The sequence below is a fragment of the Eumetopias jubatus genome, unplaced genomic scaffold, assembly GCF_037043125.1.
Source record: "Eumetopias jubatus isolate StellerSeaLion01/CBP00866 unplaced genomic scaffold, mEumJub1_p1.0 scaffold_1, whole genome shotgun sequence".
NCBI lineage: Eukaryota > Metazoa > Chordata > Mammalia > Carnivora > Otariidae > Eumetopias > Eumetopias jubatus.
The window spans coordinates 73500209-73518761 of record NW_028274807.1 but is presented as its reverse complement, the minus strand read 5'-3'; the positions used below and the strand labels follow the sequence as shown (position 1 = coordinate 73518761).

At 36.3% G+C, this 18553-nt stretch overlaps 1 protein-coding gene across 1 annotated transcript in view; it reads right to left on the bottom strand.

Annotated features, from left to right (window-relative positions):
* Positions 1-18162, bottom strand: part of ATP13A5 (ATPase 13A5) — a 115752-nt gene extending 97590 nt beyond the window's left edge. The window contains exons 1-5 of the mRNA XM_028101090.2: positions 18103-18162; positions 3607-3780; positions 2770-2916; positions 2478-2548; positions 2293-2373 (exon numbers count right to left, since the gene is read on the bottom strand). Coding sequence (XP_027956891.2) covers positions 2293-2373; positions 2478-2548; positions 2770-2916; positions 3607-3780; positions 18103-18162 — 533 coding nt within the window. The remainder of the gene's footprint in view (positions 1-2292; positions 2374-2477; positions 2549-2769; positions 2917-3606; positions 3781-18102) is intronic.
* Between the last annotated feature and the right edge of the window lie 391 nt (positions 18163-18553).

The following is an 18553-nucleotide window of genomic DNA, read 5'->3' as shown; positions in this document are numbered from 1 at the left end:
TTCATTTATCAATTTATGCACCAAATAATTATGGAGAATATGTTGTGTGCTAGGCACTTTAAGCTCCAGATGGTGAAGCCTAGATTGGGGGTCCTCAAGGAGGTAGGAGGACCATGTCAGAATCACTGGTGAGCTTTTTCAAACCACACATGACCACTCTGATTCCATTCTGGTAAGTCACCAATGGAGTCCTTGGAAGGGAGGGAGACCTGAAGTTTTCTAAATAGTTAATGTTAATCCAGGGGGTTCTGGCATGACCTACTTCTGTGAACTTTGGAATTTTTAAGGAGCCGGCTTATAGAATTAGAAAAAGTTCCCAGGTATCCAGTTTATGAGTGAATGAAGATAGGAGCAGGGGATCTCCTAGAACATTTTTCTTCCTGAAGCCCCCTGAAAATTTCTCTTCAGGATAATGTTAATCTCTCCTGATGTCCTGATTTATATTTCTGCTACTAAAAAATGACAGTTAAATAAATGTGTGCATTTTCCATCTTTGCTTGGCTGCTAGGAAGCCTAAAAAGAATGTTTTATTTAGACTTTGTGGCTTTTCATTATCAGAGAGTTTTGTGATCCTCCGTCCTTTATTTCTCATGTTGCATCCTTGCTTTTCATGAAGGCAAGCTCATATCCATTTAGGAAATTAATCCGCTATCATGCAACCAACCAATCAATCAATTGCATTTAATTTTTTTTTAAAAAATCCCTAGTCTTACACTAAAAAATTAGGGGTGGAAATAGTTCACATTCTACTTACTCCTTTTACTGTCCAACTAAAAAAGCCCATAAATAAAATCTGCGTATATATTTATAAGGAGATTATCTCCTCTATTCTTCATATTTGGGAAACTATACTCTTTGTCTTGCTTATTAGATTGTCAAGTTCTTTATTGCGTGGACCAGATTTAAATTTAATTATGTATGATGTTTATTAAGGTTTGGCACTTGATAAATAAGGACAAACATGAGATAGCTACACTGATGGGCAATCTTTCCTGTGGAAATAGTGTCCTAGACAAAGGCAAAGTGTATCTGCGACAATCAACTAAATTTCCTAAATAGATCAATTCTTTGCACGCCTGGTACTTAATGCTATTAAACCAGTATGTTTTTAATGATTTTGAAAACATTTTGTGTTTCAATTTATTAAGTGTTGCATTTGAAATCTTATATAATGATACTCTTTTTAAGGCATTTTGCAAATATTGTCAAAGTTTAGATGACTTTTTTTCATTTTCAACATGTTCAGGCAGGATGAAAACTTTAAAAACAACAGGGGTGCTTGCTAAAAGTGCAGTTTCTGTTCTCACTACTATCCTTAGCTCCTACCTACTAGATCAGAATATGGGGGTGGAGGCCCAGAACCTGTATTTTAAGTAACAGATTGCTTTTTAGCTTGAGAATTTGTGTTTCTGATGGACTGGAAAAGGGCAGGCAGGAAATGTCCTTAAAATGGGCAAGAAATGAAGGTGATTATTAATATTCTGGGGAAGGCTTGCAATGGTTTACTTTCAGACTCACCAGGATTCACCATTTCAAACTACAGATGGGAAGCCAGAACTCAAAATCTCTGTGGGTTAATGAGCAGCATAAGCATTTCTATGCTACTATTACACTATTATGTCCTAATCTATGTGCATTTATAGATCTCATTCTCACAATTGTACCACTGTTCTTTGTCTCTCTTATCCAATAGTCAGTGAATGTCTCTGGGGCAATGACTAAGTCTTATTTATCCTTAGATCCCTAGTTCCTTGCAGAGTGCCTGGCGTAGTAGAGGTATTCACTCAATAGGTCAACAAATACATTCCTATATTCATTCATTCCATAAATATATATCGAACTTCTACCATGAATCAGGCACTGTTCCAGGTGCTATGAACACAATGGTGAATGACACAACTACCTGAGCAAACAAAATCCTCATCTCTAGGCTGTTTCTTTATAAGAAAATGCAATCATAATATTGTCTTTCTGTCTCTCAGACGATTTGGAGGATGATGAAGCAGATGTCTATGAAATGACTCAAAATTTTTTGAGGAAAGAATAAAAAAGACAACACAGAGGAGACTATTCCACAGGCCTGAGGGAAAAAATTCAAATATCATTTGATTGGCTTTTCTTTTTAATAAGTTTGCCTAAAATAAGAACAACTTAAAATATGTCTTTGTTGCTGGTAAATAAACTGGGATTATATGAAGCTGATGAAGCATTATGCCAACAGTTCACTGATCATAAGTCATTTGATATCTCAGTTTGGCAGAGTTTATTCTCAGGGAGTGTCACAAACCCTACCTGACCTCTTGTTCTTCACTGGTCAGGCCCAGTCCAAACGTGTGGTGGATGTCATGGCAGGAGTTGCTATCTTCCAGTAGCCTAGGAAGTGGTCAGGACAAGAAGCATGCTTTAATTCATGGCATTCAACAAATCACTGTTCTTCCCTTTTACCCTGATGAATGCTGAGAAAAAGCCAAACTTACCCAACTTTCTGAAACCTCTTCTCCAAATAGTCCCAAATGTACCTGATTTTTTGCACTTGTATACATCGCAGCTGCAATTACAAATGTGATAGAACAAGTGTCATTCACAAAGTAAAGCCCATGGGGGGAGGTGAGGGCTATTTGTCACAAGTCCCCACACCACACTCACTTTCCTTGATACATTGTTTAATTCCCAGCCTAGCACTGTGACATTCAGAACTTCCATCCAATAAACATTTGCATTACTCTTTTTTTAAAAACATGCCATAACATTACACTCAAAATTACTTACTTTTAATTCTGGCTTCAATACGGCTTGGTTAATGACAGAGTGGCGGTCAGCCACCAGGGGTTCTTCTGGGTTCTTGCTTATAGGAAACTTCAGTGTGGATAAGTAGATGCATATAACCTTCTTCCTCATATATCTTTGAAATTCATCCTAGAGAAGACAATCCAGCCCATGCAATTCTCAAATGTTGTTTATTTAATAAGCCAATCAACTAAATACCTACCTAGACCAGTGGTTCCCAAAGTTTTCGCTATAGACAAGAGCATCAGCATTATCTTGGAACTTGCTAGAAATGCAAATTCTCAACCCCACCACAAGCCTACTGAATCAGAAATTCTGGGATAAGGTCAGCAGTCTGTGTTTTAAGGACCCTCCATGTAACTGATTTGCATTAAAATTTGAGAACCACTGTGCTAGATAATAAAAAAGAAAGACACACTTTACAGGAAAGTTTTATATCCAGAAAATATTTTCCAGTTATCTTTGAAATGACATTTAGATGTTTAAAATGTCTACTTTCCCCTCAAAATATGTATTCTTTAAAAACTGAACTATCCTTCCTGTGTTATGTCTTTAAGAGTTATAACACTGACAGCCCCTGCTTGTGTAAAGGCTAAAGGCATTGAGAATTAGCCTGACATGGTAGAAACTTCCCTAGGGTGACATGGAGGACATGTCCTTCCTTCCTTCCTGAGTCAAAATAAGAGATGGCAAGTAGGTTCAGGGATAGTTTTGCCATCTCCTATTTGGGGACAAGAAAACTTGAGTAAAGAAAGATCTACTCTGGAATGCCAGCCAGTCAATTGTTGTGCCACCAATGCAATGCTGAAGGGCACTCACCGTTGTTTTTAGCAAAACAGTGTCTGCTTCTTGCAAGGGGCATGGAATGCAGTTGGCCCACACCCTCCACTGGGGCTTCCAATAGAACACCAACAGAAGAAACCCGCAGGTCAGCATGGATGTTATAAGGCAGAGGGCTCTGCGTAGATTCTGGGTCCGGTAACCAAACACCTCCTGCCATGTAAATAAAACATGACTCTATTTTTCTTTTTTCACATAAACACATCACGTTGTTCCAAGAAACACAAGCGTTAGATGCAGCGATATTAGTTGGGAGGGAAATCTGGTTTCAGCTAGTTGAATCAGACTGATTGCTTACAGCTGTCAGCTGATACCATAAAAAAAGGACTCATTTTGCTATACTGGCATATGGAACTAAAACATGAGACAGGAGGAGCAAGGAACGGGCAGACTTATTTGGTTCTAAATACCGTCAAGAGTCACCCCATGTTTTGGACCAGATTTACTTGTTTCAGGTATAGGGTTTTTTTTAAAATTTATTAATGTAAATTTACTGGAGGACAATGATACAAAGGGTAGGATGATATAAATCAAAAGATTGTCTGTGGACGTGAAAGACTTTTAAAAGACAACTCATAGGAATTTACCTTGACAGTAACATGCTGAAATATTTCTACTTTTAGTAGTAAGGTAATTGATATTATTCCAAATAGAGCAAAGACTTTGAGACGTGGTATTAGGGGAAACACATAGCCAAACACATAGCCAAAAACAATAGATTCCTTTATTTCAAGCCAATTTCTAGTTTCCATCTTCCACAATGAAGTTTAACAGCGTTTGTTTTCAAATTTCAAAAACTAGACTTTTAGTGTACTTGGAAGACCCAGAGGGATGCTGATTATGAATGACATTATTACTATACTATTATTTTAGTTTCTCTGTTATTTTTATGTGTTTTTTTCCCTAAGATTCTGAACTCCTGTGTCCAGATCACAGAAATGTAATGCCAAGAAAATAGGTTTTTGCTGAGTTTCTATAGCATTTTTAATAAAGAATCTCCTGAATTTTATACCAGTTTAGATGCTGTTATAATGAATCTCTTGGCTTAATATTTTGGAAAAGTTTTCATCTTCGATATGGTCATTTTCATTAATTTTTTCCTAGTAAAGAAATCTGTCGTAGATTAAGATTTTAATAACAGTTGTTGAAAGTAATCCTTAAACATAATGGAGAGGTCACAGGTAGCAAAGATGCAAGTTTGAGTCACTGCTCTACTAGTTATCACCTATGTGACCTTAGGTAAATCATATCACCTCTAGGGAATCCCAATTTATTCCTTTACAAAACAATTAGAAATACATGCCTTACAGGGTACTTGTGCTCAAATGAGAAAATGTCTCCTTAAGTACTCTGCAAAGTAATTACAATTTTAAGAGTTCCTTTCCAGTATTCCTCAGTATTAACGACATGGGAAAAAATGTTCATTAAGTTTACTGATGCAGCCACTCTATTTTGAGATTATTCATGACGAGGTTTGAATGTAACTTAAAAATGTGTTCACTCTACTTCTAAGCATATTTTCAGTTGGGTCTACTTTCTGTCTTCCTACCTACCTTCTGATTCTATAAACCTGTTTTAGTTTTATTTGTGAATGATAGTTTTATTAGACTCCAATAAACTGTATATGCCAGTTCACATGTTCTGTCATAAATATGCATTATTTTACTAAGTTATTCATGGAAGCTTATTGCCAAGTTGTTCAAAATTGAAGCAGAACAGTTTGGAATTTTAGGCCAGCTTGTAGCTGAAAAAGCACATCTCAAATACCTTTCCCTCTTTTTTTGTTAACTTACATACAACGATGGCATTGGTAATCATAATTCTGATACCCCTTCAGTTCTTTTTTATACATTTTTTATTTGAAAAAAGGAACTAACAATGCCAGCAAGACAGCAATAAAATCACTACAACTACATACAGCTAATAACCTTATAAATTGGAATAATTCTTTAGAGAAAGCAAGGTGACAAATTATACCAAGATTTGTAAAGATGTTTCTATCCCTTGAATCAGTAATGCCACACTTGGAAATACACCCTAAGGAAATAATACACAAAGTAGAAAGTAATGTGTGTAACGATGTTCGGTGCAGTATTATCTGTAATAGCAAAGTTATTGGAAGAACCAAATGATAGCTAACCGTTCAGCAAGATGTGAAATATCAAAACAATGGCCAAGGTGGCACCATTAAAAAGAAAATATATGAAGTCAATGCAGAACTATGGACCATTCTATGATATAGTGTTAACTGAAGAAAAAGACAAAGAATAGATAGAATAGATGGGAAAAAATAGTAACTTTAACCCAACGATATCAGTAATTACATTATATATAAATGACATTACTACCGTGATTGAAAACAAAGATTGTCAGACTAGGTAGTAAAAAACCCACTTGTAAACCTCTTGTAAACACAAGAGATACCTTTAAATACAAAGAAGCAAATAGATTAAAAGGAGAAAGATAGGGAAATAAACAATGCAAAGACTAACAGAGAAGAATTAGTATAGTAAAAAAAAAAGAATTAGTATAGCTGTGTTAATATCAGATAAAATAGACTTTATTTTTTTTTAAGATTTTATTTATTTATTTGACAGAGAAAGAAAGAACACAAGCGGGGGGGGCAGCAGACAGAGGGAGAGGGAGAAGCAGGCTCCCCAATGAGCACGGAGCCCTACACTCCGTTGTAGGACCCTGGGATCATGACCTGAGCTGAAGGCAGACGTTTAACCAATTGTGCCACCCAGAGGCTCCCAAAATCGACTTTAAAAAATAAATATTCTGGAAAAAAATAAGCATACTTCATAATCTAAAAAAATCAAATCAACAGGAAGAAATAACAATTTTAGATTTTAAGGGCACTTACACACATAGTTTCAAAATTTGTAAAGCAAAATAGAACTTAAAGTCACTGTCATCATAGGAGATTTTAACACTCCTTTCTCACTAACTGATAAGACTAGCAGAAAAAAAAAATTTTTTTCAGTGAGAATACAGGACGTTTGAACAAACCCATTAACTAAATTGACCTAATTGACAAAGAAAATTATAGCCCCAAACTGCATAATTCGAATTCTTTTCAAGTCCACATAAACTATTTACCTAAATTTACCACATTCTGGAACATAAAATATTATGACATTATAATTAAACTAGAAATTAACAGCAGAATAACTTAAAAATCCCCAAATGTTTGGTAATTAAATAGCATTTTTCTAAGCAATACAAGTGAATCAAATGAGAAATTACAATGGGCATTAAGAAACATTTTGAACTGAATAAAAATGAAAATTGACAAATCAAAACTTGTGGGATGCACTTAAGACAATGATTAGAGGGAAATTTATAGTTTTAAATGTTTATGTAAGAAAAGAAAAAATGTTTGAAATCAATAAAATAAGCTTCCAACTCAAGAAGCTATAGAAAGAGCAGCAAATTAAACCTTAGAAAGTGTAAGGAAGAAGATAATAAAGAAAAGCAGAAATGAATAAAATAGAAATCAGGCATACAATAAAGAAAATCAATAATGTTGAATTTGTACTTTAAAAGTTTAATAAAATTGATAAACTTAAATAAATTTGAATATTTTACTGCTATTAAAGAAAATTAATGTGTAACTAAAAGCTTTTCTACAAAAAAATATTCAAACCCAGATGGCTTGTGAATCCTTTCAAATATTTAAGGTAGAAATGATATCAATTTTGCACGAACTCTTCCATAAGTAGAGGAGGTGGGAATGTTCCTAACTTGTTTCGTGAAGTCAGCATACTCAGACACCAAAATGTGATAGGTTTGTTAAAAGAAAGGAAAATTACAGGCTAAGATTTGTAAGAAGCATAGATGAAGTAACCCTGAAATATATTATCTAACTAAATCAGTGATATATATTAAAAGTTAATATGTCATTACCAAATGGGGTTTGTTCTAGCATTGCAAGGGTTTGAAAATCAATCAATGTATTTTAGTATGTTAACATTCAGGAGGAAAATCATAACAACATCTCAACTGGTACAGAGAAATAGTTTGATAAAATTCAACACTAATACATAATAAGGAAAAAAAAAGAAAGAAAGAGAGAGAGAGAAAGAAAGAAAGAAAGAAAGAAAGAAAGAAAGAAAGAAAGAAAAGAAAAGAAAAGAAAAGAAAAGAAAAGAAAAGAAAAGAAAAGAAAAGAAAAGAAAAGAAAAGGAAAGAAAGAAAGAAAGAAAAAGCAAGCAAGCAAGCAAGCAAGCAAGCAAGCCTCTCAGCATACTAGGAATAGACAGGAACATCCTTCGGCTAACATCATGCTTAATAATGAAATACTGATTACTTCCCCCCATGAAGTTAAAGGTAAAATAAGATTATCAATAATTACCACTAATATTTAATATAGTACTGTAAGTTTTAACAAGTGCAATAAGACAAGAAAAAGTAACAATACTTATAACAATTGGAGCATAAGAAGTGACAATACTGTATTAATACTTAAAGTTTGCTAGGAGAGTAGATCTTAAATGTTCTCCTCACAAAGAATAAATGGTAATTGTGTGAAGTGATGGAAGTGTTAGCTAACACTTTGGTGGTAAACATTTCACACTATTTAAGTGTACCAAATCGACATGTACACCTTAAATTTATACAATGTTGTATGTCAATTATATCTCAATAACGCTAAGAAAAAAAAGTAGAACTCTGTACGAATAGATAATATAATTATGCACATTAAGAAATCTGAAAGAATGTACAAATTATTAAAGTTAATAAGTGAATTTGTTGGGGCCTGGGTGGCTCAGTCGGTTAAGCATCCAACTCTTGATTTCAGCTCAGGTCGTGATCTCCGGGTTGGGGGATTGGCCCCACCTCAAGTTCAGTGCTCAGCTCAGAGTCTGCTGGAGATTCTCTCTCCCTCTCCCTCTGCCCCTCCCCCTGCTCATGTGCTCTCTCTCTCTCTCTCTCTCTAAAATAAATAAATAAATAAAATCTTTAAAAAAATAAGTGAATTTATCAATGAGTCAATATATAGAAAACCAATTTGATTTGTAATAATTTGAAAATGAAGCTATCAGTAATATTATCAAGCAAAACAAAAAAATCAGTATCCTTATAATAGTTCTAACCAAGTTAAACCTCTAAACTGAAAACTGCACTTTATTGCTGAAAGCAAAGATCTAAATAAAGGGAGATATATATTAAATTTGGGGATTAGCCAGGAGCAATCCCATTTATAATCACATCAGACATTTTTTATGGTAATTGATGAGCTGATTCCAAAACTGGTATGGAAGCACAAAGGACCTAAAGTAATCAAGACCATTTTCAAAAAGAACAATTGTGGAGGACTTACACTACCAGAAGTAAAGACTTACTATAAATTCCTAGTAATTATAAACAAAAAAAGGGGGGGCGGAGACCAAGAAGAAAGAAAAAAGAAAGAAAAGAAAAACAAAATAGGGAATCCAGAAAGAGACTCAAACATATGTAATCACTTCATTTACAAAAAAAGGAACCACTGCAATTCAGTGGGGGAAAGGATGGTTTGCTCAGTAAGTCGTTGCTGGATCAAAATGAATAGTACTAGAAAAATGAGTCTCCCCCCCAGTTTACTCCATACACAAAAATTCATTAATAGTAGCACATATGCTTAAATGTGACAATTAAAACATAGATCATCTGAAAGAAAACATAGAAAACATATTTCATGAACTTTAAGTACACAATATTTCTTAAACAGGAAACAAAAAAAGACAAAAAATATATGTGACTTTATTAAAATTAAAAGCTTCTGTTTATCAAAAGCCTCTGGAGAAAATATTAGCCATATATGTGTATCTGTACCTATATATAAAAAAATCATATTTGGAAAATACAAAAACTACTATAAATCAATTAAAAGAAATATATACAGAATAAAAAATGAGAAGACTGAAATAGGCATTTTACAAAAGAAGATTTCTCATATAGCATTCAAGAAGATGCTCAGTATCATGTCATTAAGGAAATGCAAAATAAAATTACAATGACATATCACAGCCTAGAATAGGCAAGACAATCCTAAAAAAGAACAAAGTTGAAAGACTTACACAACTAGATTTGAGGACTCACTCTAAAATGACACAATGATAAAATGACACAATGATATAGCCATAGAATAGTTAAAATTAAAAAGACTTAATACACCAAGTATTGGTAAAAATGTGGAGCAATGTTACTCTCATACATTGTTATTAGGAGTGTAAATTGGTACAAACATTTTGAAAAACTGTGTTGCTCAAGATACAAATATTCTATGAGCTAGTAACTCCATTCTTAGATTTTTACACAGAGAATTGTATATGTTCACAAAAAGATTTGCACAAGGATATTCATATCAGCTTTATTCATAAGAGCCCCAAACTGGAAACAATCTAAAGGTACATCAACAGGAGAAAAATAAATAAATTTTGTCTTTTCCTACAATGGAATACTACAAAACAATTTTAAAAATGAGCTTCTAAAGCAAACAACAGCATGTATGAATTTCAAAGACATTATACTGAATCAATGAAGCATGGTAAATCAATACACAAGTCTATTCATAGGAAGTTCCAAAATGAGCAAAAATAATTGGTGGTAGATGTCATTGAACTGTGCACTTAAGATCAGTGCGCCTTATCGACACCACTGTATGTATATGCCAATAAAAAGTAAAGGTGGGGGGCACCTGGGTGGCTCAGTCCGTTAAGGGTCTGCCTTTGGCTCAGGTCATGATCCCAGGGTCCTGGATCAAGCCCCGCTTTGGGATGCCTGTTCAGCAGGGAGTCTGCTTCTCCCTCTGCCCCTCCCCCTGCTCATGCTCTCACTCTCTTTCTCTCTCTCTCAAATAAATAAAATCTTTAAAAAAAGTGAAGGGGGTTGTTTATTAGACACTATTCCAAATAGGTGGGAGTTACTTTAATTACTTTAATGGAGTTAGATTCAGAAAGAGAAAATGACAGCAAAATTTGAGAAGTGAAAAGAGAGAAGAGCAAGAGAAGGAATTTCTGTGGGAAATGGAAGAAAGGTTTGATGACCTAGGAAGCCTATATTTGCCTCCCGGTGTGGATGATTGGGAAGCGCTGGTTTCCACTGAGCAGAGATAAAATCACATCCCTAATAATCAAGAAAAGGGAAGAGGTTTCCGTGAGAGATCCTGCTTATGGTTGGGGACAGCTCAATCAAAATGTCAGCAGATTTTTTTCCCCGTCTGTTCAAAAATAAGTAAGTAGATAGATATAAAAGAGCTTATAAATATCATACTAACTTTCAGAAATATGTAGCTCTTTGAGTAAAGATGATTAGAAACAATATTTTTGCTTCCTTGATAAATTGGCCTCATAAACCTTAGTAAATTTCCTTTTTGTCATTTCTCAGTTTTCCCAAAGGTTATATGCTAGACATGGGAATTGAGGTTTTGGTTAAAAGAATCATTTGTTAATGTGTCATTCCTTTACAAATACTCTTGGTCAGCTTGTCAACGTTTGTGTAATTTGAGTTTAACACAGTGTATGTTTCCATTTTGATCAATTAATCTCAAGTATAATCCAAGCATTCTAAATGATTACTCTTCTGATGCAGTAAGAGTCACTCAGAGTTCTCCAAAGTATTAAATACCCATGGTAAAATCCACTAAGATGTGCAGGGTAGAGGAGGGAGCCAGGAGCAATATGGGTGCTGTAAGAGGAAGCTAAGTGGAATCCAGAAGTCTTGTGGATGTAAAGACACTGGGAACAGAGAGAGAGAGGATCAGACTCTCAAACCCACTACACATGGTTCCTTGCAGTCAAGTGGGTTTTGCCACTTCCTAGCTATGTGATCTCGGGATTTAACTTCTCTAAATATCAGTTTCCATCTCTGTACTTAGCAGACAATAGCACACACCTGGAAGCCTAGTTGTGAAGATTAAATAGAGGTGTAAGGTGTTGAACACAAAGGAAGCTTTCAATGTTAGCAGGTGGCTTGGTAATAGGTTCAGCCAAAGGTGGTGGAGAGAGTTTTCAGTTTTGAGTCGCAACTGAAATACTGAAACAAGTTTGGTAATGGAAACATGGATCTGTGTTCCATGGGGTGAGGAACCCATATCTGACACCTATTAGTCGAGTTGAATAGTACAGGGATTGTGCCATCTTAACATAGACTTGAATTGTACTCTCTCGAAGCAGTCCTCTCACTTTTCTGTTTCCCACTAAAATTCTGTATTCCTGATACCAGGAGAGGTACCATATCTTTAAAGGTCTTTTCCTAGGCCCAAAGTCCAGAGGAAGTAGCCTGGATTAGGAGGAACAATAAAATATGCACATGCCTTTCAAGAGAGGTTGTTGCTAAAGATCACAACTTAGAGCTCTATCCCGGTCTATCAGCAGAGCCTCTTTTATTTATACCTCACCCCATTGCCTTCTAGAAGCTCTCACTTCTGTTCTCTGCTACATCAGTTACTAGTTAATGTGATTTGGGTAAATGATTTAAATTTACTAAATTTTAGATTCCTCATGTGAAAAATGCAGCTGGTTCTAAAATGTAACAGAAGTAGTCTGGTGTAGCAGTTAAAAGCTGGGGATTATGGCATGAGAAAAATCAGTTCAAATTATTCCTCTACTGCTTAACCGGTTGTAAGACATTGGGCAACCTACTTTATTTCTTCTGATGACCCAATTTCCTCTTCCATAAATGAAAATGATTACAATACCTTCCAGGGTTGTTGTGAGAAACTGAGTTAATGCATGCAAAGCATTTAGCACAATCCTTGAAACATTTTGAGTATGCAGTATACATTAACAGTTAATATTAGCTTGAATAATATACAGTTCAACAAAATTTCAGTAGATTAAAAGTGGCTAGTCCCACTGGAGTCACTGTGAAACAATTCTACCACAGGCAATATTCAGAACCAAATGCTATTTGGGAAAACCATAACTTGTATTTCTAAAAGTGATTGATCCAATGGCTTACATGGAATTTTTGCTTTTCACAACAGAGCACCAACTGTCAAAATTAAAGTCAAACACAGGCCAAAAAGAAAACTGCTCATCTTTGTAATACATGAAACTGGGAGAAGGGCTTTAAGATAAATACTAAATTGATTCAAAGATTAATTAGCTTAGCAAGTATATATATGAGCATGCATATGCACACGCACACACACACACATACACACAAACACATAGGTCCCAGTACAAACATCTTCCTTGTACAGGAAGAAAACTGTGTAATAGGAGATCCTGCCCCCGCAGTGTGATGTAATTTTGTATCTGTTATTTAACTGAGCCTCATTTTCTCCGCGTAAAGTAAGTAGCTGACTGGCTAACTCATAGGGATTAAATGAGAACATAACACACATGGAGTGATAGTATATAAAGGGTACTTTTAAGATTATTTTCCTTTTTTTCTTTTTTTAATAGGTAGCTCTTATAGTTCCATCTCTGATGGAACTAAGATTGGCCAAATTCCTTAGGAAAGGAGAGTTACAGGGTGCAGCTGCAGCTAAACATTGTTTCTTCCCAAAATTCTCTTTAGGAGGGATCTTCTTAGTCATGTGGAGCCATCCGTAGGCTCTATGCCTGTCTTTGTTCCAGAATTTCATCGCATCTAGAGCACTAGCTTTTGTGCATGACTCGTTTTGTGAACAGGTGCTTTATCATTTTTGTAAATAATTTTATTCTTATACTCACCTTTCATGCATTCATCTAAGTATTTGTTGCATACCCACCATGCACAGGCACAGTAGTATGGGTCTTTTTGGTTACAGTCCATAACACATTCAGTTACTCGAACCAACATTCTCACAGCACAAAGTTGTAAAGTACCTACTCAACCAAGACATGACGTAAATAACTCTCAGTACTATAATTACCTTCTGTGAATGGCAATGCCAGTTTTTTGCTGTAAAGTGTTAGGCTTTTCCATGGGTGGGTGTTCCAATAGCCTTAGAGTAAGTTAGCTTTTTCTGGGTAGGCATCAAATGTTTAGTCCCTTGAACATGGCCAAGGAGATAATATCTCTATGTCCTTTGATAGGGCAAGAATTCATCATGTTTGCCTTCTTTTGTTCCAAACAACAATCACATCACCAAGTTTCTATTAATTATTAAATAATATAATAATTATTATAATTATTGATAATATTGATAAATTATTATTTGTAGATCAAAAAAACTGAGTCTTAAAGATGTTCAAAATAATTATTGAAATAGTTCAACATCTTAAATTTTCCCTTATGCTTTTCTTCTGGAATAAGAAAGACCCTTTCCTCTTTAACAGTGTGAATCAAAACCCAGTCCCAATGAGATGAGCATACTATCACTCTTAGCTACACACATTCCCATAAAGTCAACTACCCTAACAAAAGTGCTAATATGTGGTCTCCCTGTAAGTAAAAGTGTAGTTAAGGACCTTCTTTTGATGTGGCTAGGGGTGAAAGAGCAGTAAGTGTGGGTCAAAAGGTAATGAGATGCATGGGCTAATCAGCAGGGACAATTTCTAGAGCCAGAATTTGCCTTAGACCAAGGACATGGGACAACATGGCATGTTCTGTTAAAGTTTATTCCTGGAATAAGAGCATTACCAAACAAGAGCAGTGTCTCAAAGATTATTTGGTTCAAATTCCTTCCTGAAAAAAATAGCTATAGACCATCTTTCTCCAGTGAACATCTAGTATCTGCTTAAGATAAGCTACTCACTAACTTATAGGACTATATTTTCTCCTGTTGGACAGCTGTGGTGCACTAGTTTTCTATTGCTGCATGACAAACTTAGTGGCTTAAAACAACAGAAATTTATTATCTCACAGTTTCTGTGGGTTAGGAGTCTCATTAGCTGGGTCATTTGCTCAGTGTCTCAAAAAACTGAGATCAAGGTGTCATCTAGGCTGTGTTCCTTCTGGAAACCAAGGGCCTCTTTCAAGATCTCATGTTTATTGGCAGGATTCAGTTGTTTGTAGCTCTGAGATAGAGATGCCCATTCTTATGCTGGTTGTCAGCCAGAAGTTGCTCTCAGTTCTTAGTTCTTAGAGACAGTCAGAGTTCCTACCACACTGAGCCTTCCAACGTCAAAGAGGCAATGGAGAAACTCCCTTGGATCAAGCCCCTCTCACACTCTAAATCTCTCTATCTTCAGAAAGGACACAATATCTTTTCTGGCCCACCTGATTAGGCGAGGCCTACCCAGACAATCTCCCTTTTGATGAACTCAGCTGAGTCCAAGTTAATTACAGCTGTAAAATCCATTTTGCCACATAACATAACGTAATCACAGGAATTACAGCTTATTGTATTTAAATGGGTTCCACCACACTCAACTGAAGGGAATTATACAAGGGCAGGGTCAATGGAGAGTTGTCATGTTAAATTCTGTCACCACAGGTTAGGAAATTCTCCCATAATGAAAATAAATCAGGCTGGGCTCTACCAACTTCTCCTCTGTTCTCCACAACAACCTCTAACTATTGGAAGACAAGTGCCTTGACTGCTCTTTGGGGAACTATTCCCGATGTCTTTTAAATGATTCTTATTTGTGATATCCAGATACCCCTCTAAATACACTATACTTTTTGTGTGAATCTTAGAATTAAATATAACTCCCTAGAGGTTTCCTAAATAGTACAGATTATAACAGGACTATTACTTCTATTATGCAGAACAGACTTCTATTGAGACATCCAAGGACTAATGTTTTATAGCAATATCATCCTAGCAACTAAAATTCAGCCATAACCAAATAAAGAACTTTAATTGCTTTCTCATGCATAGCTACTAAGCTCAAGTCATTGATATCCCCACTTTCTGTCACCTAGATTGTTATCTCTCTCTCATAGTGAGGTGTCAGTTGCAGATTAGATAACCTTGCCTTCATCCAAGCTGTTAATATAAATGTGACAAAAGACAAGAAAGAGCCACTAGGGCACAATTTTTATTTGCTTATTTGATCCTTTGAGTAGGGTTTGTGTGTGTGTGTCTTTTAATGGAAGATGAAGAGTATATGACATTGTTTAAAATAATTTAGACACTCCAAGTTCCTGATTTTTCTTACTAACTCTTCACATACTGTTTTTGTAATTGTAGACCTCAAATGGTTATCACTCCCCAAGTTTAATCAGAGAAAGGGGAAATATTCTCAACCTCAATTTCGCCTACTATACACAGTTCTGCATTTTTCAAATTGCACACCATAAGTCCTGACTCCTTGGATGTAAATGAACTCTTTATATTTTCATAGCACTTCCCATATTTCATATGTGGCCCTTAAAAACGTTTTAAGTCAGGAGGGATAAGTGATGTTGTTCTTGGGCAACTAGCAAGGTCCCAAAAGTTGTCCACAGCACATGGTTAGCAGTGGGTCTTTGTCTAAAGCCCATGTCTGCTGTCTTAGAGTCCAGGAGTCCTCCACTGTTCCCAAGGAAAAAGTTACCATGAAGTGAAGTGCTCTCCTGTCAAATGTGTCCTCCATACCAAGTAGCCATTTTGCCCTCTGGAGCTGCTTCCAGTTGTAATATTGACACTTTAATTTGGTAGGTGTTTGTACAGAGGCGGGGGCACCAACCGAATGGCTGGGCTTTGCAACTCATGTGAATACAGCGTCTCTTGCGTCTCAGGGACAGAATCAAGATCATCTTTAGAAAGTAAATGCAGCAAGAATGGCCAAGGAAGATCCTGAAATAAATGCTAACATTGCGCACAGTGTGCCTCCAGACATGCCTGGCTGAGGAGAGATATCTCTGTGATTAAGAGAATTAAAATACTAGGCTATAAACTTTAAAAATATGCACATAGGGAAAAATAAAGAGCTAGATTTTCATGAACACTCATCTGCACATTGAAATAAACATCAGAACTGGCACAGAATTGTTGAGCAGTGAACACAGGTAAGTAGGTTTTAGTTCTTTAAATTCCTTCAGTCTGAAGACTATAAGCACTCTACCATTGTCAAGATCAGCACGGTATAATAATAGAAGCCACTGATGTGAATGCATTTGTAATTAAATGTCCTAGTAGCCCTGTTAAAGAAGCAGGTGAAATCAATTTTCATAATGTAGTTCATTTAATCCAACATATCTGAATGTTGTCATTTCAATGTGTAACCAATATAAAATTACTAATGAGATATTTCACTCTTTTTTTTCTTTTACTATCTTCAAAATCTGGTATGTATTTTATACATATAGCACATTCAGTTTGGTCCAGCTACTTTACTAGTGCTCAAAAAAACCACATGTGGCCCGTGGCTACCTTCTTGGACAGTGCAGGTATAAATGAAATCACTTATTTTCCTTAGGTTAACAAAGAAGGGTATGTGGAGAGAGGGTGGGTGTGGATTTCCCACAGATCTCATGGGGAACTGGGAGGCCAAGCAGGTAACTGACACCCTTCTGCTATGTGAACCATATCCCTTGGGCCCTTTCCCCCTCCGGTGTGCTCTCTCTGTCCCAGCCCCTATGCTCCTCTCTCTTTCTCATTGTCTAGCTGTAGACACGATTGCAGTGTAAACATCATGGAGTGTGAAGGGGGAAGAAGTGGGCTGGATTTCCTGCCTGTCCCTTGTAGACGGAAGACCTTAGGCGAGTTACTTAACCTCCCTGGTCTCACAGTTCTTTTCTATGAAATAGGTTTAATTCCTTCATCACTGAGTTCCGGGGATCAAATAAAATAACAAATGTAAACTTGTCAGTCTCAAACAGACACTGTAGTTGTCAAGGTTTTAGTGATTTTCTTTTTTTTTTTTAAAGATTTTATTATTTATTTATTTGAAAGAAAGAGAGTACACGAGAGAGAGCATGAATGGGGGTGGGGGGAGGGGGCAGAAGGAGAGAGAGAAGCAGACTCCCCACTGAGCAGGGAGCCAGATGTGGTCCTCTATCCGAGGATTCCAGGATCATGATCTGAGCCGAAGGCAGACACTTAACTGACTGAGCCATTCAGGCACCCCAGTGATTGTTTTTCAAGATGTATAGATGTTTAGTAGAAAAGGTAACAGGGGAAAAGAGAAAACTTTTTAAAAAATATGTGCTAAATTCTAGGCCACACTACTCTTTTTTCAGTACTTGGTGCTTAAAACCTCTCTATGCTGCCAGCATAACTTCAGCCCAAAGCACACTGAGCCTAAGTTATACAGATATACCCAAAACATAAGAGTAAAAAAAAAGTTTCCATTTTTGCCTGAATTTGCCCAATTACATGACCCAGATGATAAGTGGGAGACACCTCAATGAGCACCATGTGGGGTACACGCTGAATACTCCACGAAATGTCCAAGAAGGAAGGTTCATTTGGTCTGATGCATATGAGGGCAGCAAGAACTCCATCATCTAGAAAACACAATTTTCTCAGCCCCTGAAATTTCCCCAACTACAAAATCGTACCCTTAGATCTCAGGGAGCTTCACCATACTTAAACCTCTGCAGTTCCTAAAGCCAGCCGCAATATAGTAACACCTGCCCACAGCCTCAGGTACTTTGAGAAGACTGTAATCACAAAAAAGGAAGACTCACCAGTTCATTCTCCTCTCCTTGGTTGAGCAAAGCCCGGTGGTCCTTACTTTTCTCCTCCATCTAAACCAGACCTCTTAGTGGTGTCCCTCCAGGATAATTCTTTGGGGAAAGTCAAAACTAGTTGGGGCTTATGTGAACTCAGAACAGTCACTACTTGTCACTGCTGTTCTTAGGTGCTTTTAAAATCTCTTAGAACGTATCTCACCTATTAGGCTAACAAAGAAAAGAGAGGAAATACTCTCCTCAGCCACAGGATTGGTCTATTAATCTATCTTCTTGTGTTTCTTTTTTTTTTTTTCCCCCTCCCTGGTGTTTATTTGTTGAGCTAGATGTGAACGCCTCTAGACATAAGTTGCTGAACCAGAAAGACAAATAATTTCCTGTGCTGTCCATGAATGTCTCAGCTAATGAATAAGAATGGCCACTTTAATAAAAACCCAAGACAGGGGTA